This window comes from Ictidomys tridecemlineatus, chromosome 10 (assembly GCF_052094955.1).
Source record: "Ictidomys tridecemlineatus isolate mIctTri1 chromosome 10, mIctTri1.hap1, whole genome shotgun sequence".
Classification (NCBI taxonomy): domain Eukaryota; kingdom Metazoa; phylum Chordata; class Mammalia; order Rodentia; family Sciuridae; genus Ictidomys; species Ictidomys tridecemlineatus.
Window position 1 is genome coordinate 105920410 of NC_135486.1, and position 27938 is coordinate 105948347.

At 42.5% G+C, this 27938-nt stretch overlaps 1 protein-coding gene and 2 long non-coding RNA genes across 5 annotated transcripts in view; 2 read left to right on the forward strand and 1 right to left on the reverse strand.

Moving 5' to 3' along the window:
• The window catches only part of LOC144367432 (uncharacterized), a 31479-nt gene extending 27434 nt beyond the window's left edge, over window positions 1–4045 (forward strand). The window contains exon 2 of the long non-coding RNA XR_013426792.1: window positions 3660–4045. This is a non-coding gene — a long non-coding RNA (uncharacterized LOC144367432). The remainder of the gene's footprint in view (window positions 1–3659) is intronic.
• A 1989-nt stretch (window positions 4046–6034) lies between these two features.
• Window positions 6035–21603, forward strand: LOC144367434 (uncharacterized). Of its 2 annotated transcripts, XR_013426794.1 has the most exons (3): window positions 6035–6435; window positions 7368–7430; window positions 15089–21603. It is a non-coding gene; the product is annotated as an uncharacterized LOC144367434 (long non-coding RNA). The 2 variants fall into 2 exon arrangements; XR_013426793.1 differs by lacking the exon at window positions 6035–6435 and having other exon boundaries at window positions 7117–7430.
• Window positions 21604–23424: 1821 nt separating this feature from the next.
• LOC144367433 (speedy protein E4A-like) lies at window positions 23425–27595 on the reverse strand. 2 transcript variants are annotated; one of them, XM_078023606.1, is made up of 4 exons: window positions 27399–27595; window positions 26726–26811; window positions 25804–25972; window positions 23425–24410 (listed from the first exon to the last, which is right to left on the reverse strand). In XM_078023606.1, exons 2-4 carry the CDS (start codon window positions 26797–26799, stop codon window positions 24351–24353), a joined length of 303 nt encoding a protein of 100 aa, XP_077879732.1. In that variant the 5' UTR covers window positions 26800–26811; window positions 27399–27595; the 3' UTR covers window positions 23425–24350. The 2 variants fall into 2 exon arrangements, with proteins under 2 accessions (XP_077879732.1, XP_077879733.1); XM_078023607.1 differs by lacking the exon at window positions 27399–27595 and having other exon boundaries at window positions 26726–27080.
• Window positions 27596–27938: the final 343 nt, after the last annotated feature.

A 27938-nucleotide genomic window follows, 5' to 3' on the forward strand; every position in this document is an offset into this window, starting at 1 on the left:
CCTTTGGGTTTGATAATTTTTTCCCTGTCGACTTAGCCCACTCTCCCTGCTTCCTGGCTGCCATATATTGAGCACCAGGCCCTACTGCCATGGTGCCTCACGTGGGCCCAGAGTCATGGGCTCAGGAGACCATGGACTAAGTCCTCTGAAATCGTGAACCTCAAATAAAGTTTTCCTAGTCTAAATTGTGCTTGTCGGGGATTTGTGTAACAGCAATGAAAAGCTGACCAACAGTACAATAAAAGTGTATCCTTGTTCTGTCATTTAAAAGGATTAGTGCTCTGTAGCAACTTACTTTTAAACTGTGGGTTTAAAAGCAGGCATTACTTCAAACCTGCAGGAGAAACACCTAAATAAGCTACAGCAAGATTGCACACTGTAACCAGGCATGCTGGTGTGCATCTATAATCCCAGTTATCGGGGAGCCGAAGCAGTAGGTTCTCAAGTTTGAGGCCAGCCTCAGCAATTTAGTGAGACCCTGTCTCAAAATTAAAACTTTAAAAATGAGATGGGAATAGTAAATCAGAGATTTTTTTTTCAGCTCAGTGATAAAACAGGGGTTCAATCTCCAATATTTAAAGAAGAAAATAAAAAATATAGTTCACACTGTAAAAGGGTAACCCCAGACAGATGGGGGAACCCATCTTAGATAGAGTTATGTGGTGAAGGTGATCCCCCACTCACTGTCTTGACAGGGTCACAGTGAGAAAAAGTGTTGGCAAAGCTGCTCTCCCCCTGTCTTGACAGGGTCACAGTGAGGATGAATGCTGGCAAAGCCACGCTGGTTGGTGGGAAACGGAAACCATGAGACCCTTTTTTATGTAACTGGGACTTTTCATTTTCATGCTTATGTTTCTGACAGGAGGCATGAGTGTGTTAAATGCCAAAAAAATTAAATTTCAGATGGCTAGAACATAACAGTTAGTTCATGCCTTGGAGGCTGTTCTACTACCCCTCAGCATATCAAGGACAAAGTAGAAGGCTGTTCTTCTATCTCAGTACATTGTGGACAAACCTGATAACGGAAAACAATCATCCTTTGAAAGATCATGAGAATTTTAGGCACCACATTGATTATTTCAACTAGAACCCAAGCTCATATTTCCGGCCTCTTAGAAAACCTAATCACTATGCTTATTTTACAAAGTTCACCACGTGCAGTTTGATTTTTGATTAGGGAAAGTTATATTATACACTTGGGAAAGTTAAAACATATAAAGATATATTCTTCTCTTTTTATAAATCCTTTCTTACTTTACATAGGGATATATGATGAGCATAGTTAATATTGGTGGAAAGTGGATTGATTTTTAGAACTTACTTTCTATTGAGAAAGATTATAAAGTATGAGAACTAGTGCACCTTGACTGAGAAACAAAGAAACTCTTTGAGAAAGCAGCTCAACCAGTTTTATGAGAATAAATTTAGGAATTAATTAAAATAGCTTTATAAGACACAGTTTTAGAATAATGTTAGAAATATTATTTTATTTAGATTCTTAAGTTTAGAAATTCTTAAGTTTTTAGTTGTATAGGTTTCTGATATGTTTTAAGAATGATTCATAAACTTTAGGATATTTTAAATATAAGATTTAAAGGGACTTTTTTAGATGGGAATTTTAGATTAGGAATAAAGTACAAGTGTACTTTAGGTTAATGATTGGTTAGGAGACTTAGAGTCTGGTTACGAATTTTGGCATTAGTTAATAAGGAAATAACATATCTTGGGAAAAATAGTAAATCTTGGGAAAATCTGAAAAATGTAAATTAGTGACGTATTTTATTAATGATTCTGTACTTTTAATAATTACATAACTGAAGGTCATATCCTGGAAAAATGTAAATTCATGTTACATTGTTTGTACCCCCAATCATGGTTAAGGAAATGTCATGTCTTGGCAAAGTTTTAAATTATATAATCAATGACGTATTCTGAATCTATAATGATGAGAAAAATTGTAATAAAAGATGACCCAGAGAAAGCTGCATTAGCTCTCTCTCTGGAGATTGCTCCAACGGAACGACCCCTGTCTCATCTTTTCGCCGACGCCACTCATCCGCCAGGACTCCCTGGACCCCGTAGGGCAGGACCCCGGCAGTTATGATCCCTGGGAAATTCCACCTCAGACTGCTAGAGGGAAAAATCTCAGAAAGACTCTTCCTGAAGCCCATTCAATCAGCATTTAACCTGAAGAGCCATTTGGGAAGGCACCTAAGACCAATTCCTCCTCACCTATGCCTCTCTACCAAGGATTCTGAGCAGAACAAATGAGTGTCATCACGTGGACAGCAGGGGCTCCTTTCAGGGGCGCTGTCTCTAATGAACAGGAGAGAAAGGGGCCCTGGAGGTGACTGATGTGTGCCAAGCTTGGTTCTGTGAGCTTCATCAACAACGGCACCTTTAAACCTCACAGAAACCCTAGGGCAGCAGTTTTTCCATGAATCAGGGGAACAAGGCTCATATTAGATTCCTTGTCCAGGAAGTCTGACCCCAAAACACAAGTCTGACCCCAAAGCTCATGCTTTTCTTATTTAGAGTTCCCATAAGGCACTGTGGTTTCTATCAAAAATATTTCTCTACCTGCTCTCTTGGCCAGGGTGTGAGGCAGCAGGAAACTTGATTCAAACTCTCTGACTGAACTGGACAGGCGTGGATTGGTGCCCGTGAGTCATCATTTCACACACACATGGACTGGGAGTGTAGATCAGTGGTAGAGCACTTGCTTAGCGTGGGACAAGGCCCTGGGTTCCATCCCCAGCATTACAAAAAAAGAAACACACAGACACACACACACACACACACACACACACACACACACACACACACACACACATGAACATCTCAATGAAAACCAATAATTACCTGATAATCTTTCTTCAAGAAGCAAAAGTAGGGGCAGGGAAAGGGACAGGAGCTTGCCGGGCTTTGCTAAGGGGCCATGATCCTCCTGCAGGGACAAGCTACAGAGGCACCACGTGCTTATGAGCCCAGTCCACACCCCTGCCCAGAGCCTCCTAGGGCCTAATAAGCCTATATTCCACCATTGGCCTTCTGATTACTGGTGCATTTCCTAAAGCACAGGACCTTCATTCTTTTTTTTTTTTTATCACTCAAATGGAGAAAAGGCAAAACAGTTACAGAGGCTGGTAGAAATATACAGTCTGTGGCTATTTTAATTAAAGTTAAAATAGCCAACTGTGAGAATGGCCTTAGGCCTGAGCCTAAGCAACTCCATTTTAAAAACTCCAGTTTGAAACCTGCAGTGTCACCATGCATGCCTAATGAAGCCCTCCAGTGTGGCCCTCAGACACAAGCAAGTCACTTCCCCTCACCCTGATAAACTCAGTGAAGCCTCTGGCAGGCTGTCCTCACCTGATAACAGGGAAAGGTAAAAATATCAGGGTGGGGACCACCAGGTGAGATGTTTTAACCCCAAGGTAAAATGATGTTACTGAGAAATCCAGTGGCAGCTGATAAGGATCGAAAGGGGGGTCAAAAGCCCCCAAATTTAGTATAAATAATAGAGCAAATGAACATTCAGCCAGCCAATACTGATGCACACAAGCTGGAGTGCCTGATAATGACCTGGACTGAGAGCCCATCACTTGTCGTCAGTTGCTGACCCTCTGCATCTTCCTCACCACTCTCAAACTCTACAGGCACATCTTGACTCTGGTGAGAGCTGCAACTTCTTCCTAGGACCTCCTCAGCCGGCTGTCAGCTCCACCCCAGGAAAAGCCTGATCACCTGACCTGATCACCGCTGTCTGAGTGAGTGTGCATCTGCTGGACTTAAAGCCTTTTGATCTGACACTTGAACTTAGCGTGCAGAGGGATGTCTGTCATTAGCCTGTCATGATTAAGTGTGCTGCAGTGCTTAGAATTAATTAATCCACAGAATTGTTTGCTGTGAATTGTTATGTCTATTGCAGTGTCGAGAATTAAGGATTGTCATTTTCTTGATTAAGAACTTATAGCGTGAAATTGTATTGAGTGATTTGAGTGAAAAAAGTGATTGAGTGAATAAAGCATTGAAAAGTGCAGAAGTATGTGGACATTCTTTATTTCTCCCCTCCAACTGCATAATCACACCTTTTGCCCATTGCAACACCAACTTCAAAGTTTTTTGTTTTTGTTAGTGTTGGGGATCAAATCCAGGACCTTGCACAAGGCAACTTCAATTTTATGTGGGAAATTTACTTATGTAGATGTCACATCCTCCATAGGTGCTAGACCAATTACACAGTATACTCATCCTTCTTTCTTTCTTTCTTTTTTTTTTATTAATTTTAGGTGTATATGGACTCAATGTCTTTGTTTTTAAGTGGTACTAGGGTCACACTCAGTGCCTCACTTGCGAGGCAAGTGCTCTACCATTGAGCTACAACTCCAGCCCTCATCCTTCTTTCTCACAGCAAAATCGATACCATTCATTGGAGACTTCATTTATGCCTCATCACACTCAAGTCTACTTATGGGACAGAGGCAGTTGTACTTTGCTTGTTCACTGGTACCTTTGCTTATATTCCATTTGTAAGTGACAATTCATAGGATGTTACCCTTTAAAATTTACCTTTTCCAAGTAGCTTTCCTGGATAAGACCATGACTTTGCTATCACATGATTCAGTTATCTAGTTTTTAAAGTCTGAATTCCCTATTTATTTTCTAATGTTTCACTTAGGTATGCCGCTGCTCTACATAGGAATTCAGTTTCATTTTGACCGCAACTCAATAAAAGAATCTTCAGAGAAATAAGTCCTACCTCAAGCTAATAAGGGATATATTAAGAGGAAGCAAAGGTGGCTTTTTTGCTATTTGTGTTCTCTTTATATTTTTGAATTACAGACATGTTGGAACTGGGTTCTTATAAAAAGAAATCTAAAGATTAAAGAAATGTTTACTGGAAAAAAAAAAGAAAAGAAATGAAAATAACTGAAACAGGGCTTCATAAGGGAAGTTACACAGGCAAGGCCTTTGTTTCTAACACAGGAGGACTTGGCCGAGTCCTGCACTCCAGCTCAGGCACTCTCCTTTAATTAGATGTCATTCTGGCTCACCATGAAATGGTTTTGACTTCTTAGACAATTTTATTTTTACATGGGAATAATGACTACAGGTGGCTTGACATGCTGAGGTTCCAGTTCTTGTTCCGTGCATGGTGCTCTGTGGTGAGTGACCCCAGCTTGTCTGATTTACATGTGCAAAGACAGGTATGAGCCCCACTCAGCCCACCCGCTCCTCAGTCTGGACAGCAAAGTCTGCTGGACCTACTGCCGCTAGATTCCCACCTTTCCTTCACACTCAGAAGGAAGAGGAGACAGACCACAGCCACTAAACCAAGACTAGGATGCTGGGAAGACAGACTGCTACACAAAGCAAAAACCATGAAGCAAGAGGGGAAAATAAAACGAGGGTTAAACTATGCAATTATACTGCCAATTTATAAAGACATTATGACCCACACTAAATGAACATACAACGCATCCGGCTCCCTTCCTCCAGACATTTTAATGCAGGAAACAAAAATACTACATCCTCCTTGTGGTAAGCATTGTTAGTGTTCAACACTTTTATATTGATGATGCATCACATAAAAACTAAGTCATAAACATTTAAAATTTTTTTTCAGTTTTAGATGGACACAATACCTCTGTTTATTTATTTGTTTCTATGTGGTGCTGAGGATTGAACTCAGTGCCCCCCACATGCTAGGCACCCACTCTATCACTAAGCCCCAGCCCCAGCCCCAAAGTCATATACTTTCGATTCACATATTTTTACATAAATCAAAACATTTTATCACAAATCAATACAATGGCAAAATCTGGAATCCAGAATTATATTTTTTCCACAAAATACATAAAGTTTGACAGATTGTTGAGTGAAATGTTTGCTGTCCTATAGAGCTTTTGCTGCCCAATGAAAAACAAACCTCAACATGGGATGTTCAAAAGGTCAATTTGTAAGAGAGACAATTCATTCTGTATTTAATGAAATATTTATTTCGGATGGTAACACCAGATAAGTCATGTAAGAGCTCAGTAAAAACAAAAAAAAAAAAACAAAACCACAATATAAGAGAGGAGCCTGGGCGGAGGGCGGCAGGGCTGGCTCCCTGGGCAGCCAGCATGACTCAGGAGGCTGAGTTGAGTAGGAGGATCTGGGACCTGGAGGGAGGCGCGGCCTGGGCCCTTGGAGCACACCTGTTTGGCGAAGGGAGGTCTGAGGCCTGGGAGCAGCAGTGGCATCTGTTAGCGTCCACCCTCGGCCCCCTCGGGAGCAATAACGGCCCCAGGAACCGCTAGTTCTCCTCTGGATCCATAACGGCCCTCGGAATCATCTGCACCCAGATCCGTCCAGAGCAGCAACGAAACCTTCGCCCCTGTCATCCCTGACCCCTGAAGGGCCATAGCTGCGCAATCCCAGCGGGTGCAGGTAGTGGGTGCAGGAACCATGGCAGGAAGTTATGGCGTGAAGCAGGACAGGGTTTACTGGCTTCAGGATGGGGTCGGGTTGCTGGCAGGACGAGCTGCGCTGCCTTAGGTGCTCCGAGGGTACATCTGTAAGGCCACCGTGTGCTGGGGAGGAGGGGACACTGTCCTCCTGTCCTCCATGAGACTTCGGCCTCTCTCCTCCGTTCTTGCTCCTTCTCCCTTCTTCCTCGGGAGCTCCAGTGTCTCCCAGTGTGCGACAGCCTCCCTCTGCACCTCAGTTCTTTTGACTGACTCCCGCTGAGGCCTGTCCTTGCAGAGTCATGCAGCTTAGTGAAGGAAAAGTCTCTTTCTGCCTCCTTTGATGGAGGAAGACATTGGGTCTGAGATGGGAGTGGTTCTCCAAGGTCTCTGGTTGGTTTGTGGGCCAGTATGCCTTCCCCTGTATTACATTTAAGTCACAGTAAGTTTCTTAATAAAATACCCCTTTCTGGCTGGGACTGTGGCTCAGTGGCAGAGCTGCTTGCCTCCTAAGTATGAGGCACTGGGTTCGGAGCCTCAGCACCACATAAAAATAAATAAACAAAATAAAAGCATTTTGTCTATCTACAACTAAAAGAAATATTTTAAAAAATACTCCTTTCACCAGAGCCAAAGTTTCTATAATTAGAAAACAGATGAGTGCTGTAGAGCAGAATTCCTTTTTTAGCTGACATTTAAATGATGGCAGATGTTTTCATTTGGATTTGAAGTTCATTCACCATGAGACTCACACCCACTTGTTCACCGCTACAAACATGTGGGTGGGGAAGACCTAATGGGACAGCCTCCCAGGAGGTGTCCTGGGAAGTTTCTGGGTAGGTTTTAATGCAGTAGATCCCTGCCACGGCAGGCCAGATGACTCATAACCACACTGCTTGCATTTTCAATCCCCAGGTCTGCACCTGCTTCCACATCTTCCATGTTTTCCAAGAGCAGCAGAGAATGAGTAAATCCCTGGTGAGTTTTTCTATTCATGTGTTTATTCTCTACTTTTGCTTACAATATTCCTTAGGAGGCAAATAAATAGTCTAAAATATGTTCAAAACAGTATAGTGATCAACAACCAATGACTTTGTCCTGTTCATGTGTGTAGACAGCGTGATCCTTAAAGCATCCCTAAAACCAGAGTACATGTGTGTCTCCTATTTTTTGGCATTCAGAGCAAGTAATTATTAATATTATACATTCCTTGACTTACATTGACCGTAAGTGGGAATGTTCCTTTCTTTTGGATTTTAAATATTTCTTTGATGTGATTAGGAATAGCCTTCCTAAATAACAACCAACAAGCCACTGCCACCGATACCTTAACTTGTCTGTCCTCTGGGTAGACAGCATAATGCCCAGGAAGGACTCAGCACCCATGATCTTTGTGGTGACTAAAACATTGGTTTTGTTGCTCTGTGCAAGGATAAGGCCTGGGTTAGCTGGAGGAATGGCCTCTCCCTTAAGTGAGTCTAAGCAGTTCTTTCTGCAGGTTGGACTGGGTTGCACAGCAGACAGTGCAGTAGAAATCCCTGGCAGAGGTGTCCTCATTTCCCATTCCCATCTTATCCTGCCTCCCACAGTCTCCATTCTGTGCCTGTCACTTCCCTCATCCTGTTCTGGTGAAGGTTGCCCGTGACCTAATGTACACTGAGTATTTCTAACATGCACACCCAGGGCTATTTGCCCATCGTTGTCTTAGACACTCTGCAGTCTCCCCTGTAATTTTCTGTCCCATATTTGTCTTGTTGCCCTCTTTGTGAATCTGAGGAGTTCTTCTGCCGTTAGCTCACGACCCTCCTTACTCCTGTCTGATCTCACTGTCCTGTGCTTTTAACCCCAAATCTATGTCAATCCTCCATGGGGATCAGATGCCTTTGTCCAGCCAGCTACTGAGCCTCTCCCTGGGGTATGTCCAGAGGACACCTCAAGCTAATAAATACAATAGATCTCAAATCGTTTTTGTTGGTCTGTCTATGCCTTCTGCTCTTGCCCCTATTTGTTCATTGAGGCAGCCTATGAGCCTGTCCAGAAAAGTGGGATCCTTCTAAGCTCTTCCATTTGCTGTTGTCACAGGCAGTTGCTAAAGTTTGCTGGTGTTATATTCAAAGTTATCCTTTCCCCTTACTCTCTCCTTGTTACCATTATTACAGTTTTGGGGGTTGATTTTGTTTCTTTGGACTCCTGCAGAAACTCCCTTTCTCTACTACTTCTTTCCTTCACTGGCTCAAGTGCATTGTCTGCCTTGAGTATTTCTCCTAAAACCATATTTTGATCATGCTGCCCCCATGTGGAAAGCTCTTCAGAGGCTCCCTGAGTGACCAAGAAAACTAGGTTATAATTAAACTGGGAGTGGGAGATGGTGAAAAATCAAATTTAAGAAAAAGCCAGAATTGGGTTTTAGCCATTTTGAATCGGCACTGTTAGCATGAGGTAAAGCAGAGATAACAAGAGGGCAAGGCTTGTGTTGGGACTTCAGTGGACAGTCTGCACTGGAAGTCAGCATGGAAAGCTGTGTTGGGTAAGGGGGTGAGCCCAGGACTCTTCCATGTGCAAAGTGCTACAGAAGGTAGGACTGGGTGGGGCTGGTAGTGAGGCCAGAATGAGGACCAGAGGCATGAAGTTTCAGGAGCTAAGGAAATGAAAAGATCTGGGGGTTGGAGGAGGAACTGTATCAACTGTTCATAGTCAAGCCCAAGGAGAGAACTGGCCATGGGATTCAGTCCTGGGACTCCTTGAGGATTTGTTTAGCTGGATCTGGAGAGGTTTAAAAGAGAGTGAAACAATTGGATTTCTTCTGTGTACAAATTTTTAAACAAATGTTGACCCAATGGGAAAAGAAGAATTAGTCAGTAGATGTGGAGGGAGTTAAGGCCAAAAGAGGATTGTTTTGTTTTGATGGGAGGAATAAGATTGGAGATGAGCCCGGGGAGAAGGAAAATCTTTGACTTACTTGTGTTTTATTTGCTGTACTAATTTGGAAAGTGATAAGCTAGGAATAGACACCACTGATAAGTGTGGTATTCACAAAACTGTATTAAGTGCTTTCCACGGAGCTCCTGCTTCCTGCTGATGGTACAGTATGTGATTGGGACCATCATCATCTTATTGTAGAGGTGATGATACTAAAAGGAAGCAGTTATAGTGCTGGTGGGAGTTTTTGTGAATTCAAAAGATGCACACTAAAAATCAGTTTCCAGGTGAGCTAGCTGTCCCTTCTCAGGACAGTGTTTCTCCTTTCCTGGAATGTGTTAATGTGGAGAAAAGAAATTCAGGGTTGCCTGCTGGAAATTGGGAACAACCAAGTCATGCTATTGCTGATACCTCTTGTAGCAGGCTGTGGACTTTCCTGAAATGAAATCTATAAGTAGAACATGTGTCACCTGGCTTGCTTATTACTTTGGTGATGTGGTCAATACTGCAGAGTGATAGCAATTGGATTTCAGGCATGCTGAACTTGAGATCTGGGACATGTCAGCCTGGACTTAAGGACAGTTCTGGGATGGCATGAGTGGTCTTGGAAACCCAGAGGTTGCAGCTAGTGTCTGAAGTGTGGGCAGTATAGTGAGGCCTGTGGCCTCAATCTGTAGCACTTCACCTCAGTGCAGTTTATCGGCATCAGAATTGCTTTGCAGTATGTAGATCATAACCAACTTTTTCTTCTATCAGATGCCATGTCTCTGATTTAATATCAAGCTCCTTAATCCATTTTGAGTTAACTTTTGTGCATGGCGAGAGATAGGGGTTCAGATTCATTTTGATGCAAATGGATTTCCAGTTTTCCCAGCACCATTTGTTGAAGATGCTATCCTTCCTCCATTGCATGCTTTTAGCCCCTTTATCAAATATAAGATAGTTGTAGTTTTGTGGATTGGTTTCTGTGTCCTCTATTCTGTACCATTGGTCCACCCGCCTGTTTTGGTACCAGTACCATGCTGTTTTTGTTACTATTGCTCTGTAGTATAGTTTGAAGTCTGGTATCGCTATACCGCCTGATTCACTCTTCCTGCTTAGCATTGTTTTTGCTATTCTGGGTCTTTTATTATTCCATATGAATTTCATGATTCTTTTATCTATTTCTACAAGAAGTTCCATTGGGATTTTGATTGGCATTGCATTGAACTTATAGAGGACTTTTGGTAATATCGCCATTTTGATGATGTTAGTTCTACCTATCCATGAGCAGGGTATATTTTGTGGGATCAGGCCCCCAATTCCTCAATAGGACACCCATAGCGCAAGAGTTAATAACTAGAATCAACAAATGGGACTTACTCAAACTAAAAAGTTTTTTCTCAGCAAAAGAAACAATAAGAGAGATAAACAGGGAGCCTACATCCTGGGAACAAATCTTTAATCCACACACTTCAGATAGAGCCCTAATAACCAGAATATACAAAGAACTCAAAAAATTAGACAATAAGATAACAAATAACCCAATCAATAAATGGGCCAAGGACCTGAACAGACAGTTCTCAGAGGAGGACATACAATCAATCAATAAGTACATGAAAAAATGCTCACCATCGCTAGCAGTTAGAGAAATGCAAATCAAAACTACCCTAAGATACCACCTCACTCCAGTAAGATTGGCAGCCATTAGGAAGTCAAACAACAATAAGTGCTGGAGAGGATGCGGGGAAAAGGGCACTCTTGTTCATTGCTGGTGGGACTGCAAATTGGTGCAGCCAATTTGGAAAGCAGTATGGAGATTTCTTGGAAAGCTGGGAATGGAACCACCATTTGACCCAGCTATTCCCCTTCTCGGTCTATTCCCTAAAGACCTAATAAGAGCATGTTACAGAGACACTGCTACAACGATGTTCATAGCAGCACAATTCACTATAGCAAGATTATGGAATCAGCCTAGATGCCCTTCAATAGATGAATGGATAAAAAAAATGTGGCATTTATACACAATGGAGTATTACTCTGCATTAAGGAACGACAAAATCATAGAATTTGGAGGGAAATGGATGGCATTAGAGCAGATTATGCTAAGTGAAGCTAGTCAATCGTTAAAAAACAAATACCAAATGACCCCTTTGATATAAGGGGAGTAAACAAGGACAGGGTAAGGACGAAGAGCTTGAGAAGAAGATTTACATTAAACAGGGATGAGAAAAGGGGAGGGGAGGGGAGGGGAGGGGAGGGGGGATAGTAGAGAATAGGACAGACAGCAGAATACATCAGACACTAGAAAGGCAATATGTCAATCAATGGAAGGGTAACTGATGTGAAACAGCAATCTGTATACGGGGTAAAGTTGGGAGTTCATAACCCACTTGAATCAAACTGTGAAAGATGATGTATTAAGAACTGTGTAATGTTTTGAACGACCAACAATAAAAAAAAAAAAAAAAAAAAAAAAAAGAAGGCTCTATATGGTGAATGTGACATTGACAGCAGTGGTGTTAGGGTTGACAGTTTTTTAGTAAGATGTTCTAAGAAGATAATTAAAGAGTTCCTACGGAAAAAAAAAAAAAAAAAAAAAAAAAGAATTGCTTTGCATAGTGTCCATCTGGTTTATTGTTGTTGCTGGTTGTTCTTATTAGAGACTGAACCCAGAGGTGCTCTGCCACTGAGTCATACCCCTAGCCCTCTTTATTTTTTTGAGACAAGGACTCAGTAAGTTGCTGACGCTGTCCTTGAACTTCCAATTCCACTGCCTCAGACTTCCAAACCACTGTGATTACAAGCTTGCGTCACCACACCCAACAACAGTGCCTGTTTTCAGTGGCTTCTCTCTTCAGGCAACTTTTCCCTCTTCAATTGCTCCACTCCCTCAACCACCATCCCCCTCTTTAATGTATCCATCTAGTTTTAAGCTCCAAATGTCATCCTTACAAGCCCCGCAGCATTGTTCTCTCTCTCTCTCTCTAACCCATTCACATCTCATCGCTGGCTCTGTTGCCATCTCTCTTTAGCTTTGTTTTACTTCTGGATGATAAGTTGCTTCACCTGCTTCTTTCCCCAACTGCTCCCACATTCCCTGGTGCTCCCATCTCCCAAGATGTCTTTCTACAGTTGTTGTGACTGCACTAGTATCTCTTCCCTCTCCGTGCCTATCTGTTTAGAGCGTTAGTTCTTCCTCTCACCTCATTCTTCTTAGAACCTGCTCCATTCCCTTCATTTTCCTTCCTGTGTTTCTATTTCCTCACAACCTTCTGTTATGTAAAACTGGAATTAGAGGTTGTGGAAAAGACTCTAATAATGACTCAACTAACAAACTCTATCTTCCCCTGTGTGTCCCCCTCCTTGGACCATTACCAGGAAGGCATCCTCCTGCAAGACACTTCTCCTTGATTTCAGATTTAGGATTTTTACACAGTTCCCTTAGAATTTTCTTTCTTGGGGCTGGGGATGTGGCTCAAGCGGCAGCGCTCTCCCCTGGCATGGGTGTGGTCCGGGTTCGATCCTCAACACCACATACAAACAAAGATGTTGTGTCTGCTGAAAACTAAAATGTAAATAAAATATTTTTTATAAAAAGAATTTTCTTTCTTCTTTGCACTCCTCCTGAGTTGCCTTCCTATATTTCCTGCTTCTAATCTCCAGCTTAAGATCTGCCACCTTCTCTATTGTTTTCCAACACGAAAAGTACTTGAAGATTTTTTTATTCCACAAGAAATAAATTTTTGACCAAATTACCTGGAACCCTGTGATATAACAGTGTCATTTGACAGCAAAGAAGCAGTTTAGACTGACATGATCCCATACATCATAAAAGTGCAAAGACATTCATCTTTATTAATTTTCCCCAAGAAATATGCTATGTTCTTTCAAAGCACATACCACATGAACTTTTTTTTTTTGGGGGGGGTGGTGCTGGGCATTGAACCCAAAGCCTTGTGCATGCAAGGCAAGCACTCTACCAACTGAGCTATATCTCCAGCCCAGCACATGAATTGTTAAAATACGCACTCTCTTTTTTTTAAAAAAAAATATATATTTATTTAGTTGTAGATGGACACAATATCTTTATTTATTCATTTTTATGTGGTGCTGAGGATCAAACCCAGGGCCTCACACATGCAAGGCAGGTGCTCTACCACTGAGCTGCAGCTCCAGCCCCTACACCTTCTTTAAAATGACAGATGTATGGGCTGGGGATGTGGCTCAAGCAGTAGCACACTTGCCTGGCATACGTGCGGCCCGGGTTCGATCCTCAGCACCACATACAAACAAAGATGTTGTGTCTGCCAAAAACTAAAATAAATAAATATTAAAATTTTCTCTCTCTCTCTCTCTCTCTCTCTCTTAAAAAAAAAACTTAAAATGACAGATGTGTCAAGGGTCAAGGCATATTAAAGAATGGCAGCTCAATGTTCACAACTCAATAATGAGGACTAAACATTAACATTTATATTATTCAGAATTTGGGGTATTACCACTGATCTGGAAACATAGTAGATACGTAAGTATGATAGCCGAAAAGATGAAAACCTCTTAAAAGTGAAAATATCTATGTACCTATTAAAAAACTCTTAACACCCATTAGAAAATTTATTAGGAACAGCATGTTTTCAAAATTAACAACTGTCTCAAGACTATTAAAAGACAGTAATAATTTTATGGCCATCTTGTTCAAAATAAACCAATGAAATTCATGATATGTAGTAAAATTATCTACGCTAGTCCTCTGGTTCAAATGTTTTGAAAGTAATTCCATTTCATTCTTAGTCACTACATGACACCTTCAAATGGTCCAATACCTTGGCAACTAAATATATATAAAAAAGGACCTTGATATCAATACCACAGGGGAAAAGCTGAATTCAGGACACTAAAATTTAGGGATGTCTGAGGAATGAATGGAATGAGAAAGAACCCTGGTTTCTCATCATTCCTTCATGGACTCGTGTACCCCCAGCTCCCATGAGCATGATACAGTAACTATGTGGCTCTGGGTGATCCTGGATTATCTGTCCAAGAAGCCCCTCTTCCTCATGACTCTCTCAGTGTCCCCTGAGATATCCTGCTGAAAATGCACCACATTCCTCATCCAATGATCTGGAAGAAAGAGGAGAGGTTGTTTGACTTCATGGATGCAATTCTCAGACATGAAGGTGAGTAAGTTCTAACTAGAGCTTAGACCAATTTAGAATCCCAATTGTTTCTCAACCTTTATTCTTGACACCCTGAACCATCATTTTCAGTTCCATTTTTTTTAGTTGTAGATGGACACAGTATGTTTATTTTATTTTTATGTGGTGCTGAGGATCAAACCTCACAAATGCCAGGCGAGTGCTCTGTCACTGAGCCACAACCCCAGCTCTCATTTTTGGTTCTGATCCTCAGACTTTATTGACCCCCTACTCCAAAAATCATTTCATACACCCAAGGTCAGGCCCAGAATTCTGCTTCATAGCAAGGACTTGAGGTGATTCTGCTGGTAGAGCAGAGCACAGCTAGAAAATAGCACTCTGGAGTTAATTCACACTGTGGTCCCTGCCAGTTACTTCATCAGAATTAACCATGACACAAACATCACTAACATATCAGCATCATGACCCAGGAGCCCCGGTGCCTGATCCCTACCCTAACCCCCAACTGTCTCCCCATACGCCTGCTCCTGTTTAGTGTAAAAAGCACTGGAAGGAACTAACTGAGGTCTCCCTGCCTACCAGCCTGGTGAAGACCTCACGGTGCTCTGTAGCACTGAGTACACACGCTGTCTCTTCAGCTTCGTCTTCAGCCCACAGTGTCTCCACAACCCAGAGGTGCTTAGGCTCAAGGTCCAGATCCTCTAGATCCTCCTCAGAATCTGATGACCACTTCCTCTTCTTCTGGCCAGAGCACTGAAGTTGAAGCCCAAGTTCTACCCTCTGTATGGAGTCAGAAAACTTGGACAGATCCACTTCCAGCTTCTCTGGATCTGATGACTGCTTCTCTTTCCACTTCATGTTAGAGGACTGGTTCTGAAGACTGGGATCTACCCCGTCAGTGGAGTCACAAAACTGACAACTCCACTTCCACCTCCTCCTCAGAATCAGATGATGACTCCTCTTTCCTCTTTTGGACAGAGGACAGTATGAAGGCTGGGAGTCCTACCTTCCAGTTCAAGTCAAAACCCTGACAATTTCCACCTCCACTTCTGAATCTGAAGACGACACCTCTTTTAGAAGACAGTCTGAATCCTGGGTTCTACATTCTGGGTCAAGTCAGAAAACTCTGGCAGATCTATTCATCTTCTTTGAATCCAGGGGTCACCCATTTGCTTCTTCTGGCAGGATGACTGAGGCAGCAGGTGAGGCTGAGTAAAGAAACCAAGTAAAGGTGCTGTTCAGAATTCAGCCTTTCACCACTAAACCCAGTCCACCACCAGAACACCTAAACCAGTCAACTCTTCCTTTCTCCTCAGCCATTTTACCTTTGCAGATAACCATCTGCCCTTGATTCGCCTTTCCATGGTCCCATCTCCCCGTTTTTAAAAATTTATCCTCATTATACAAACTTTCTCTTTTGGGGGGGGTGACCCTGCTTACATCCCCTCTATCCCTTTCCTCTGTTTGGATCATATCTCCAAACCCAGTTCCTCTCTCCGCAGATTGACCTTCCACGTGGACTTCTTTGACCCACATCCTGTCCTGTCCTCCTTCAAAACTGGGCTTCCTTAGTCCACCTTTCCTGACTTCTCTATCCTTTCTTCCATGCCAGTCACAGTCTCAAATCTGTTCTCGCTCCAGCTCCTTCATCGGATGGTCCTGTAACTTTGTCATCCACCACTACCTCCAGGCAGTACCCTGAGGTGCTAGGCTGGGAATTCTGGGTCCTCGGGTTTAGCAGACAGTTGACAAGTGGTCATGAGTTCTCTCAAACTTGCTTCTCTTCCACAAAACCTAGACTCTGATCTGTGCAAACCCTTCTGCAATCTGGTTGAACATGCGCCTCTCCAGATAGGGGAGAAATCAGCAGTGATCAGTCCTGAGGAGAAACTGGTCCCATGAGTGCCAAGGGCTCCTGGAGTCTGTCCCTTCCTCTCTGCACATTACCATTTCAGAGCTCAGTCTGGCCAAGAGGGAGAAGAATATCAAGGAAACTTAGGGAGAATAGAAATGATAAGTCCTCTCAAGAGGAAGATAATAAATATACACAAAAGACCAGGTACATTGAATTGTCAGCTGAAAAATGAAAACCCGTGGTTTTCAAAGCTATTCTGCTAAATGTCACTGGCCTTTACTGTCTTCAGGAATCTGTCCTGAGGACACATCCTAAGCCATCCTTGAGTTTGGGAGACATTTTGAGGATCTATAATACAAAACTGCATGTGCTCACACACTCTTCACATGGTGTCTATAATTTGGGGAGTTTATATGTCAACTAAAAGTCTGCCTCTCAATTCCAATTAATCTCACTTGCTTAGCAAATTTGGGATTCCCAGCATGGGTCGTGACACACATATTTCACTACCACTATGTACCTTAAAGAAAAATGTCACATATACAAAACAGCAACAACAACAACAACAGGAAAGTTCTGTAATTCCAGACATTGTTTTCTCCTGGTACCTGAAGGAACTGGTGAGTTGCTCACCAACCTCCTAACTTAGGCCTCTGCTTTCTACCTTTGTAACTGAGTCATGCTTTGTCTCTCTCTCACCAAAATTTGTGAATAAATATATATTCAAAACAAAACATGTGACCATTGTGAAGTGTAGAATTCAGCAGCATTAAGTACAACCATGTATCTCTTGTGACGGAGGTTTTTTTCCCAGATGTGTTTAGTTGATTTCATCATTGTGCATACAGTGTGCTTACACCTATGGCTGTGACACCACTGTGGAATATCATGTGATGGAGCCCTTTCATATATGTGATGTATTGGTCCATCATTGGCTAAAATTTTGTCATGTGAAGCGTGACTGTTGGTTTTCCTTGTGCAGTCACTACCACATTCCTATCTCTAGAGCTTTTTTTTTTTAATCACCCCTACAAGGTTTTGCAGCCTTGAAACACAAACTCCCTACTTCTCTTCCCACAGCTCCTGCCGACCATCATTCTACTTTCTATGAATTTAACAATTCTTGGTGCCTCGTCTGTCTTGCATAGTGTGAACTCAAGAGTATTTGTCCCTATGTCTGGCTGATTTGTGCACTGATCTTAAGCTCCTATATTGGTGGAAATGTGTCAGCATTTCCTTTTTAGGGCTAATAGTTGAATTTGAGGATAGACTCCATCTTTTGTCCATTCATCCATTCATCCATTGACTGGCTTTGGATTGCTTCCACAGTTGGGCTCTAAAGTCTTTCTTTCTTTTTTTTTTTTTATTGTTGGTCGTTCAAAACATTACACAGTTCTTAATACATCATCTTTCACAGTTTGATTCAAGTGGGTTATGAACTCCCAACTTTACCCCGTATACAGATTGCTGTATCACATCAGTTACCCTTCCATTGATTGACATATTGCTTTTCTAGTGTCTGATGTATTCTGCTGTCAGTCCTATTCTCTACTATCCCCCCTTCCCTCCCCTCCCCTCCCCTTTTCTCTCTCTACCCCTTCTACTGTAAATCATTTCTTCCATTTGTATTATCTTGTCTTACCCCTCCTTTCCTCTTATATATCATTCTCACTCCCTTTCCCTCCCACCTCTCATCCCTGTTTAATGTAAATCTTCTTCTCAAGCTCTTCGTCCCTACCCTGTCCTTGTTTACTCCCCTTATATCAAAGGGGTCATTTGGTATTTGTTTTTTAACGATTGACTAGCTTCACTTAGCATAATCTGCTCTAATGCCATCCATTTCCCTCCAAATTCTATGATTTTGTCGTTTCTTAATGCAGAGTAATACTCCATTGTGTATAAATGCCACATTTTTTTTAATCCATTCATCTATTGAAGGGCATCTAGGTTGGTTCCACAATCTTGCTATCGTGAATTGTGCTGCTATGAACATCGATTTAGCAGTGTCCCTGTAGCATGCTCTTTTTAAGTCTTTAGGGAATAGACCGAGAAGGGGAATAGCTGGGTCAAATGGTGGTTCCATTCCGAGCTTTACAAGAAATCTCCATACTGCTTTCCAAATTGGCTGCACCAATTTGCAGTCCCACCAGCAATGAACAAGAGTGCCCTTTTCCCCGCATCCTCTCCAGCACTTATTGTTGTTTGACTTCCTAATGGCTGCCAATCTTACTGGAGTGAGATGGTATCTTAGGGTAGTTTTGATTTGTATTTCTCTGACTGCTAGCGATGGTGAGCATTTCTTCATGTACTTATTGATTGATTGTATGTCCTCCTCTGAGAAGTGTCTATTCAGGTCCTTGGCCCATTTATTGATTGGGTTATTTGTTATCTTATTGTCTAATTTTTTGAGTTCTTTGTATATTCTGGTTATTAGGGCTCTATCTGAAGTGTGTGGATTAAAAATTTGTTCCCAGGATGTAGGCTCCCTATTTACCTCTCTTATTATTTCTCTTGCTGAGAAAAAACTTTTTAGTTTAAGTACGTCCCATTTGTTGATTCTTGTTGTGAACTCTTGTGGTGCAGCCAATTTGGAAAGCAGTATGGAGATTCCTTGGAAAGCTGGGAATGGAACCACCATTTGACCCAGCTATTCCCCTTCTTGGACTATTCCCTAAAGACCTTAAAAGAGCATACCATAGGGATGCTGCTACAACGATGTTCATAGCAGCACAATTCACAATAGCTAGACTGTGGAACCAACCTAGATGCCCTTCAATAGATAAATGGATAAAAAAAATGTGGCATTTGTACACAATGGAGTATTACTCTGCACTAAAAAATGACAAAATCATGGAATTTGCAGGGAAATGGATGGCACTAGAACAGATTATGCTAAGTGAAGCTAGCCAATCCCTAAAAAACAAATGCCAAATGTCTTCTTTGATATAAGGAGAGCACTAAGAACAGAATAGGGGGGAAGAGAATGAGAAGAAGATCACCATTAAACAGGGACGAGAGCGGGGAGGGAAAGATCACCATTAAACAGGGATGAGAGCGGGGAGGGAAGTGAGGGGAAAGGGGAAAAAACAAGAGAGAGAAATGAATTACAGTAGATGGGGTAGAGAGAGAAGATGGGAGGGGAGGGGAGGGGGGATAGTAGAGGATAGGAAAGGCAGCAGAATACAACAGACACCAGTATGGCAGTATGTAAAAAGCAGATGTGTAACCGATGTGAATCTGCAATACGTATATGGGGTAAAAATGGGAGTTCATAATCTGCTTGAATCAAATGTATGAAATATGATATGTCAAGATCTTTGTAATGTTTTGAACAACTAATAATAATAATAATAAAAGAAAGAAACCCGGCATCAAGAGAGTCGCTTTGGAAATGCATTGTGATGACAGGAGGAATGTGACTCAGAGATGGATGGTCAGGAGCAATTGAGACAAGAATATGGCAGACTCGGAGCGCCCAGGCTTCTGGAACCAAAGAACATACAGAGCTGCAGTGGAGGCTGAGCAGAGCTGGGGAGAGGACAGCTGTAGTTGCGGGTCACAGGAATAGCTGGCTTTCTTAGAGAAAGAGAATGTGGGGAAATTCAAAACCATGTTAAGAATGATTAAAACAGAAAAGCAAGAAGGCAAAGGAATCAAGAGTTTGATGTTATAATAACTTATACAAAGTGGATCAAATGAGAAAATTAAAAGAGCAAAGAATTAGGAAACCACAATTTTATATGAAGAGAAAATGATGCCACAGGACATCAGAAGACAGGTAGGATCCCAGACAGTTATGGCTACCCACACAGTTGTACTATAACCCATGGGCTTTACTGAGGGAGCGGGTCGGGATAGTTTAAGAGGAAGGAAGAAAACCAGGGGCAGCAATTGAGATGCAATGGGAATGACACAAGAGTCCAGAAGGCCACCCAAGGACACTGTCTCTTCAGCTAATCCCAAACTCTCAGGTTCTTTCCTATGATTGTTCAGATTCTCTGTTCTCCTGTATCTCTTGCCTAAACTAATCATACGCCACACCAACTGGAAAGCTGGAAAAATAAAATAGGGTTGGTAGTACTAAAAGGGAGAAGGGGGAATGAATGAAAGACAGCTTACCTGTCACTGCTACCTGACAAGCTCTAGCTCAGTGTTCCCAAATCAGGAAATGTAATTTCCATTTTATTTTTAAAGTCAACTCATTATCTTTAATATTTACAACCAAAGCATTCATTTATGTCAATGTTTTGATAATTGGGGGGAAATTTAACATTTATTATTGCCAAAATAACGATAGAGATATTCCTGCGACATTTTCAGAAAGGAACAACCCAGCCCCTACCGCTAGGAATCCACCGATCTGCCATAGATAAGACCAGTCTTTCCCAAAGATGCATAAATGGGAATTAAACAATGCTCTTCAGGATTTGGAATTTCAGTCAAAATAAATGCTTGGTCGGAATATTTTGCTTTTTTATTTTAAAATACCTATAGGTTTAAGGAAACTTGTGAGAATGGTACACACAATGTACCATTCATGCAATATCCCCCAATATGAACACATGATAAGACTATAGGATAGTATTTACATTAGGAAATTTCATCCATTCAATGAGTCTGTAGGTCTTTATCAATTGGGAAATAGAGTCCTAGTACTTGCCTTGGTACCTGCCTTGAGCCCTGGAACATGGATTTCCGGTGAGCTCTGCATGCTGACTTCTGGTGTGGCCAGGAAATCGGTCTTACAGTGAGAATAGGAAGGCTGACTTAGGCAGGCCCAAAAGTTGGAGTCCGGTGCCTGCCTGCCCAGCATTACCCAAGACAGGCCTTTCATCAAGAGAGTTTCCTGGCAGTGACTTCTGAAGCGCACCTCTCACACAGTGATATGTGGGAAGCCATTCTGACACGTGATTGGGTGACTCCCGTTAAGGGTCTGAGGCGCTTTGGCTGTGTCGAAGCTTTCCCGTCCCTTTCCTGATGAGAGAGCCCATCGGTGTAGGGGTGTGCCTGACCACTGACCCCGGGGAGCCAATCACTGACCCTGACCTTGGAGTGCAGCCCCCCCTCAACCTTCATTGGATGGAATTCTCCCCTGAATCTCTTGTTCCCCAATAAAAGGCTACTCCAGGCGTGTTCACTCTCTCTCTCTCCTGCTAGCCCTGAGTAATCCTCGCTGCCCTGCTGGGCGGTTAGAGGAGGGAACCAGAGAGGCGAGCCGTCTCGGACCTAGCAATAGAAATAAGTTAACTGAGTCTGTGTGTTTTATTTCGATCTCTTCTAACTAACTTTATGCCTAGAACCTCATTAATGAAACCGTTGCGCAGGCCGCGTGGTAGAGTGATCAGGAACACAAAACCAGTCTGGAGACCCTGACGCTGTCTGGTGCCACCCCCACGCTGTGTGGTTGATGTCATGATTTCCCCAGTCTCTATCTACACCCCTTCCCTTGTCTTCTTTCCTGGACACTCACCCCCACTCTATAGTAAGTACCCACAGGGCAGGACCTGAGTCTGATTTATTGCTCTGCTCATCCCACTCCTACCAAATGCTTAGTGAAATTCCTGTAAGAACTCAGGACACTGAAACCAAGGTGAGCTTCCCAGGTAGGTCATGTACATCCATATCCTGTGAAGATGCTGCATCCTGAGGACATGACAGCTTTCATTCAGACCCTCCTAGACCTCCAGCCATGTGCCTTTTCTGTTAGCTGGTCCCAATTTGTGTCCTTTTTTTACATGACAAATCAGTAATTATAGGATTGTGCTCTCCTAACCTCAGTGATATACTATAGAGAATTATACAGTAGGTCATTGGATGTATACGACCAACCTGGGAAGCTCATCTCCAGCCATGTGCCTCTTTTAGCTGGTGCCAATTTGTGTCCTTTTTGACAAGACAAAACAATAAATGTAGGATTTATGCTCTCCTAACCTCAGTGAGATGTTATAGAGAGTTATACAAAATAGGATCATGGGAATCCCCAGTTATGCACCATTGATTAGAAGTGCGAGTGGTCTGGGAATCCCAGAGCTTACAGCTGGTTTCTGAAGACAGGGCAGCATAGAGGGGGCCCTCAACCTATGCTCCATACAATTGATAAGCGTCAGAATTGCATTGCACAGTCTCTGTCTTTAATGACTTCTTCCTTCATGGAATTTTACCTCTTCAGTTGCTCCACTCACCCAGCCACCATTCCTCTTTTAACACATTCAACCAGCCTTAAGCTCATTCCATGTTGGCACTTCCCAGCCTCTTCACATCATCTCCACTTGCCTCTCTAACCCCACATCACATCTCATCACTAACTCTGTTGCCACCTCTCTCTCTCTCTCTCTCTCTAATGGTGCTGGGGATTGAACCCAGGGCCTTGTGTATGCAAGGCAAGCACTCTACCAACTGAGCTATATCCCCAGCCCTGTTGCAACCTGTCTTTAGCTTTGTTTTTCTTCTTGCTGATACTTTGCTTCATCTGCTTCTTTCCATAGCTGCTCCTATATTCTATGAAGCTCCCATCTCCCAAGATGCTTGTCTGCAGTCATTCTGTGCCCACACTGTTAGCCCTTTCCTCTCTGTGCCTATCTATTTACCAGCTCGAGCTCTTCCTATCATCTCATTCTTCTCACAACTTGCTCTAGTACCTTCATTTCCCTTCACAAGTTTCTATTTCAACAAGATCCTTTGGATTTCCTTCTGTTATGTAAAACTGGAAACAGGTTCTGGAAAAGATTCCCATTGTGACTCCAGTATCAAAGTCTACCATTCCCTGTGTGTCCCTGTCCTTGGACCATTACCAGGAAGGCATCTCCTTGATTTTGCATTTAAGATTGTTATACAGCTCTCCTAGAATTTTCTTTCACTCTTCCTGTGTTGTCTCTCTCGATGTCCTCCCTGTGCTTCCTGCTTCCAGTCTCTAGTTAGAAAGTTCTGCAACCTTCTCTGTTGTTTTCCAAGATGAAAATTAATTGTTTTCCTCCACAGGTAAGAAATTTGGTCAATTAACAACAACCCTGTTAAACAACGGTATCATTTGACAAAAACCAAACAATGCAGAATGACATGATCATATAAATCATTAATGTAAGAAGATTTTCAACTTTATTCAGTTTCCACACAATGCACCGTGCTACGCTCTTCCAAACCACATAGCACAAAACAAAAGCACATAGCACATGTGGTCTCCTACAATACATACTTTAAAATGACAGAAAAACATGTCAAGGCAAGTTAAATAACAGCAGCTCAATTTTCACAATTATGATGATGGAACATCAAATAAAATCTTTATATTTATAAGACTATGGGGTAATAGCACTGAGATATAAAAGTAGTAGATAAAATAGATAAAAGATTAAAAATTCCAAAGAAATGTTTATGAACATAAACCTACTATAACACTCATCATAAAACTAATAAGGAAAAACAATTTTCCAAACAATATCTATCTTTAAAATAAACATAGTTCAAAATAAATAACATTTCTTGTATTTACTAAAATTGTGACAATCCTATAAAAAAATCATCTCCACGCTTGGTATCCTTAAGGGATAAGTGACCCAAGATGAATTAAAAGGAGAGGTAAAAACAGAATTTACAGGAGGAGAGAGAGATTCATGGCTAAAGGATATTAACTTTAGACCAATATCAACCATTCATCAAAGCTGAATGGGGCCCAATTGCTGTGGGTTAAGGATTTTTACACATCCTGTGTGATAAACTGTTCTCTCTCAGGTCTGGCTGAGCAGCCTCAGAGCACCCAGCACACCTCTAGGGGGTCATCTGTGTGGTTGGGGTTTGAGACCATGAAGCTGACTTGGAGATTCAGGCTGTTTCACCATCTGCAGAGGGTGGCTGTGGGTGGAGGTGGACAGGACTGGATCAAGAAGTTAGGTCCTCGAGCATCCTGAATAGACAATCACTGACTCTGTCTGTCATCAAGCCAGGGATGCAGAGTTTTGTCCCTCCCCTCAGGCCTCCACAGTTCCAGGACTTCTAGGCAAGGAGGGCGCGATCTCGGCCCCACACCCAGAGCTCCGGATCATAAGCTTGAATCTGGAAAGGAAAAGAGCCCCCACCAAAGCTGATGACTTTATAGGATATTGAGGGTTTTGAAGTTATGGTTAATTTATTTTCCCATTCCTTAAAATTACTTCACCTTGATTTGGACTTTCTAGTCACCGTGATTCAACAGTCTACAAATATCTGAAACTACAATGTTGAGAGGCTTGATTCTATTAACTAAGTTCTGTCAGCTACAAAGGAGGTGACATAGCGAGGTGTAATGATTAGATTTATTTAGCCTGGTGACAAATGAAGTAGCCATATATGGATATCACAACATTATATCAGCTATTACTAACAGGGACGATACTTATGAGGACATATTGTATATAATATAAGGCATGGGACATCATATTTTCAGCTTTCTTTCAAATAAAAATTGAATAAACATTCCTATTTTATATTAGATAAGTAAATTATGCTAGCTGTGTAGAAAATTTTGTAAATGCTTTGGCAGATACAATCCTTTGCGTGTCCCATCTAATAAAATTTTAAAAGTTGTATTTATTAAGAGACAAGCTTTATCATTGCCTCTGATTTGAGTAGAATAATGGTTTAATGTTAGTGATGTTTCTGCTTGGGTCCATCAAAACAACTTAGTTACATGGCTAGATGCATCTTTAACCATTGAAACCCTAGTACAGTTTCTACATAATTACAAGCCTGGCATATACATAGTTTTGGATGGTTTTTGTTTAAAACAAAAGAGCTCATCCCAGAGTTTGAGACAAATAATTAAACTAATTCTACTTAGCTCCAAGGTATTAATTAATTGTCCAAATATTCTACAAATGAAAAAAATATTTCACCATAAAATGTTACACTTTGTGAATAATTTTAATCTGGTATAAAGATTTCTTTCATCTCATTTATCCACTTCCTTTAAAATAAATCATAATTTATAATTGTTAGATGTATCTATACATAAATATATATTAAAGACCAAAGATATATGTCTAAAAATCTCTTAAATCTCCTGGAATTTATACTGAAAAAAGTCACTTAAATCTGCTAAAACTATACTTCCCTTTTTGCATAGAAATTGGACTTGGCTTTACATTTTTAATATACTTTACTTTTTCTTCAGATATGAAATTCATTTTCTTGAATTGGGACTTTCTTTTATTGAATCACTTATGTATATCTGGTAAATAAGATATACATAATTCACGAAGTTTTTGTTAAATGTTATACAGTAAATTGAGATACACGTTTTGGTTCACTAACCAAAAAAACAAAACTGAAGAGTGGCTGGGAAGTCCTTCCCTCCGTGCATAACCTCCACAGCTTTCTCCTCCCCAGAGCCCACCTGCAGCCACCCACCTTCCTGTCTCTCCAGTCAGCCCATCCCTCTCCCCCCACAAGCACACACAGCACCACCCACCTCCTCACACTCCTCCCTGGAAACCCGAGTGTTCCAGCCCATGGAGCAGATGAACTGATAGCGCAGTTTGTGGAACAGGGGACGCTGGGCATAGCTCGTCCCGTAGAGGAAATGAAAGATGCCTTGTTTAGGAGCCTGGTTGTCCTCCTCCATGTCATTGGCCAGGTAGCTGGGGAAAGAAACCAGGTTGCTCTTTAGAGGCACAACCAAGAAGGACCTCCCCTTGGAGTCAGCTTCCCAAAATGGACTCCCAGAGGACCATCTTCAGACAAGACTGCACCAGCCCTATTAATTGTTACGGAGGACCACACCTTGGTCCAGAGGACTCTGCCAGACACACACCTTCTGAAGGACTCCAATCTTTTTCTAGAAAGCACTGAGCAACACAGTTGTGGGAGAGGCCTAAGGGGTGGTTGGACCCGTCTTGGAAGGATTTTCAGGGGGTGTGTAGAAAGAGCCACAAATGTGAGAAGACTCCTGTATGAAGAACCAGAGGGGACCACCCTACACTGGACCTGTGCCAGGCTGGGAATTGGGCATCTGTCTTGGAAATCCAGAGGCAGAAAACAGAGCAATGTTGGTATAGATACAGGAAGGAAGAGCAGTCAGATGTGGCTGCACCTCCAGTCTCTCTGCCAGGGACAGGAGGTGCCCATGCTTTCCTCCACTCCGCTCAGGTGGGCTTTGGGTTTCCTTGGTTTCCTTGACTCTTTAACAACTGGCCTTTGGGGAGCATGTGTGTTTGCTTTGACTAGGGAAGTGTGGAAAAGAAAAACAAACTATACTGCAGTGCTGTGATCTCGTGTACACGGAGCAAACAGGACAAAGAGGCTAAAAGTAAAAGAAAGGTTAGTGCCCCTCTGCTCCCCTCCTACCCTCCCAGGTAGTGAGTCCTGATTGATGAAGGAGACCAAATACTCACAGGGCCAGAAAGAAGTGGATTCGTCGGTACTGCCAGGAGAAGAGGCCAGCTCGGCTAAAATAAGCTATGACCATAGCCAGGAGGTACTGATGGAGAGAGAGGAAAAACACAGAGAGAGGTCACATCCTGGAAGAGGAGGAAAGAGGGGACAGAGGAATGGGAGTCTGGGGTGAAGAGTGCCCCTGAGAGAAGGTCGCCAAGTAAGGAGACCTGCTGGTTTGGGGAAGGACCTGTGACAGTCTGAGCAGTCGGGGGAAGAGGAGGCTTAGTGTGTACTGTAGGATCAGCTCTAATGGGATCTTTTGAGGAAAGGCATGTAGGTGAGCTGGGTGAGGAGGGTCTTGGGTAAGCTGGAGAATGGGGCGTCCCAAGAAGTGCAAAGAGGAGAGGAGCTCAGAACCTCAGGTGACAATAAGTAAAAGGGGGTAGCCATGCAAGACTGTGGACTTGGGCTTGAAGCCCAAAGCACCCCAAGAAGAAGCAAGGTCCACCTGTCCTCTCTGCAGGAAACTGCTAGGTCCTGAAGGGAGATGTGACAAGCCACAAAGGAGCCAGGACTTGGCACATTTTGTTGGCTCTACGTGGAGGCAGAGGGAAGGACCATGGGCCAGAAATCCCTCCTCATCCAGCCTGTGCTGGATCAGTAACACTGCCCAGTGGAGAACAACCTCACCTTGTCAGACACCCTCAGGTTCTTGTCCCAGGCCAGGAATCTTTTGACAACAGGATCCTCTGTGAGCAGAACAGTGATGTTAGTTAGGAACCAGAAGAGGCTTCAATGGGAGATAGAGGGCAGAGAGGAGAACAGGACCTCCCTTGGAGAAGGTGTGGGATTGTTGCCCAATAGAGGTGGCTAGGAAGAGATCAGGAACATTCCTGGGAAAGTGGCTTAGACCTGAGACCCCCCACCAGGGAAAGAACTGAGTGAGGGTTTGTGTAACAGAAAGGTATCTGTATGAGTAAGAGCTTCTAGTAAACTGTGGGGGCCCATCATCCCCCCAAAATACACCACCTTACAACCAGAGTTATTAAGTCATTTCTCATTAGATAGTTACAACAGCGTGAACATGGTCCCGTTAACCACCTCTCAGGGAGGATGAAATGTATTACAGCCACAATGTCTGCAATCAGTGAGGACAATTGAAACCAAGCTCTGTGATCCCAAGCAGGGTCATTTTTCAGGTGTAATGTAATCATCCATCATCTAAGAGTT

What these genes read in the sequence shown, in the direction of transcription:
- LOC144367433 (XM_078023606.1), bottom strand. Translation starts at nt 26,799, where the DNA reads ATGGTCATAGCTTATTTTAGCCGAGCTGGCCTCTTCTCCTGGCAGTAC. An exon ending in ATCCACTTCTTTCTGGCCCT is followed by an intron (nt 25,973 to 26,725) that starts GTGAGTATTTGG and finishes TTCTTTCCCCAG; the next exon opens with CTACCTGGCCAATGACATGG. An exon ending in CCAGGGAGGAGTGTGAGGAG is followed by an intron (nt 24,411 to 25,803) that starts GTGGGTGGTGCT and finishes TTTCCTTTCCAG; the next exon opens with ATTCAAGCTTATGATCCGGA.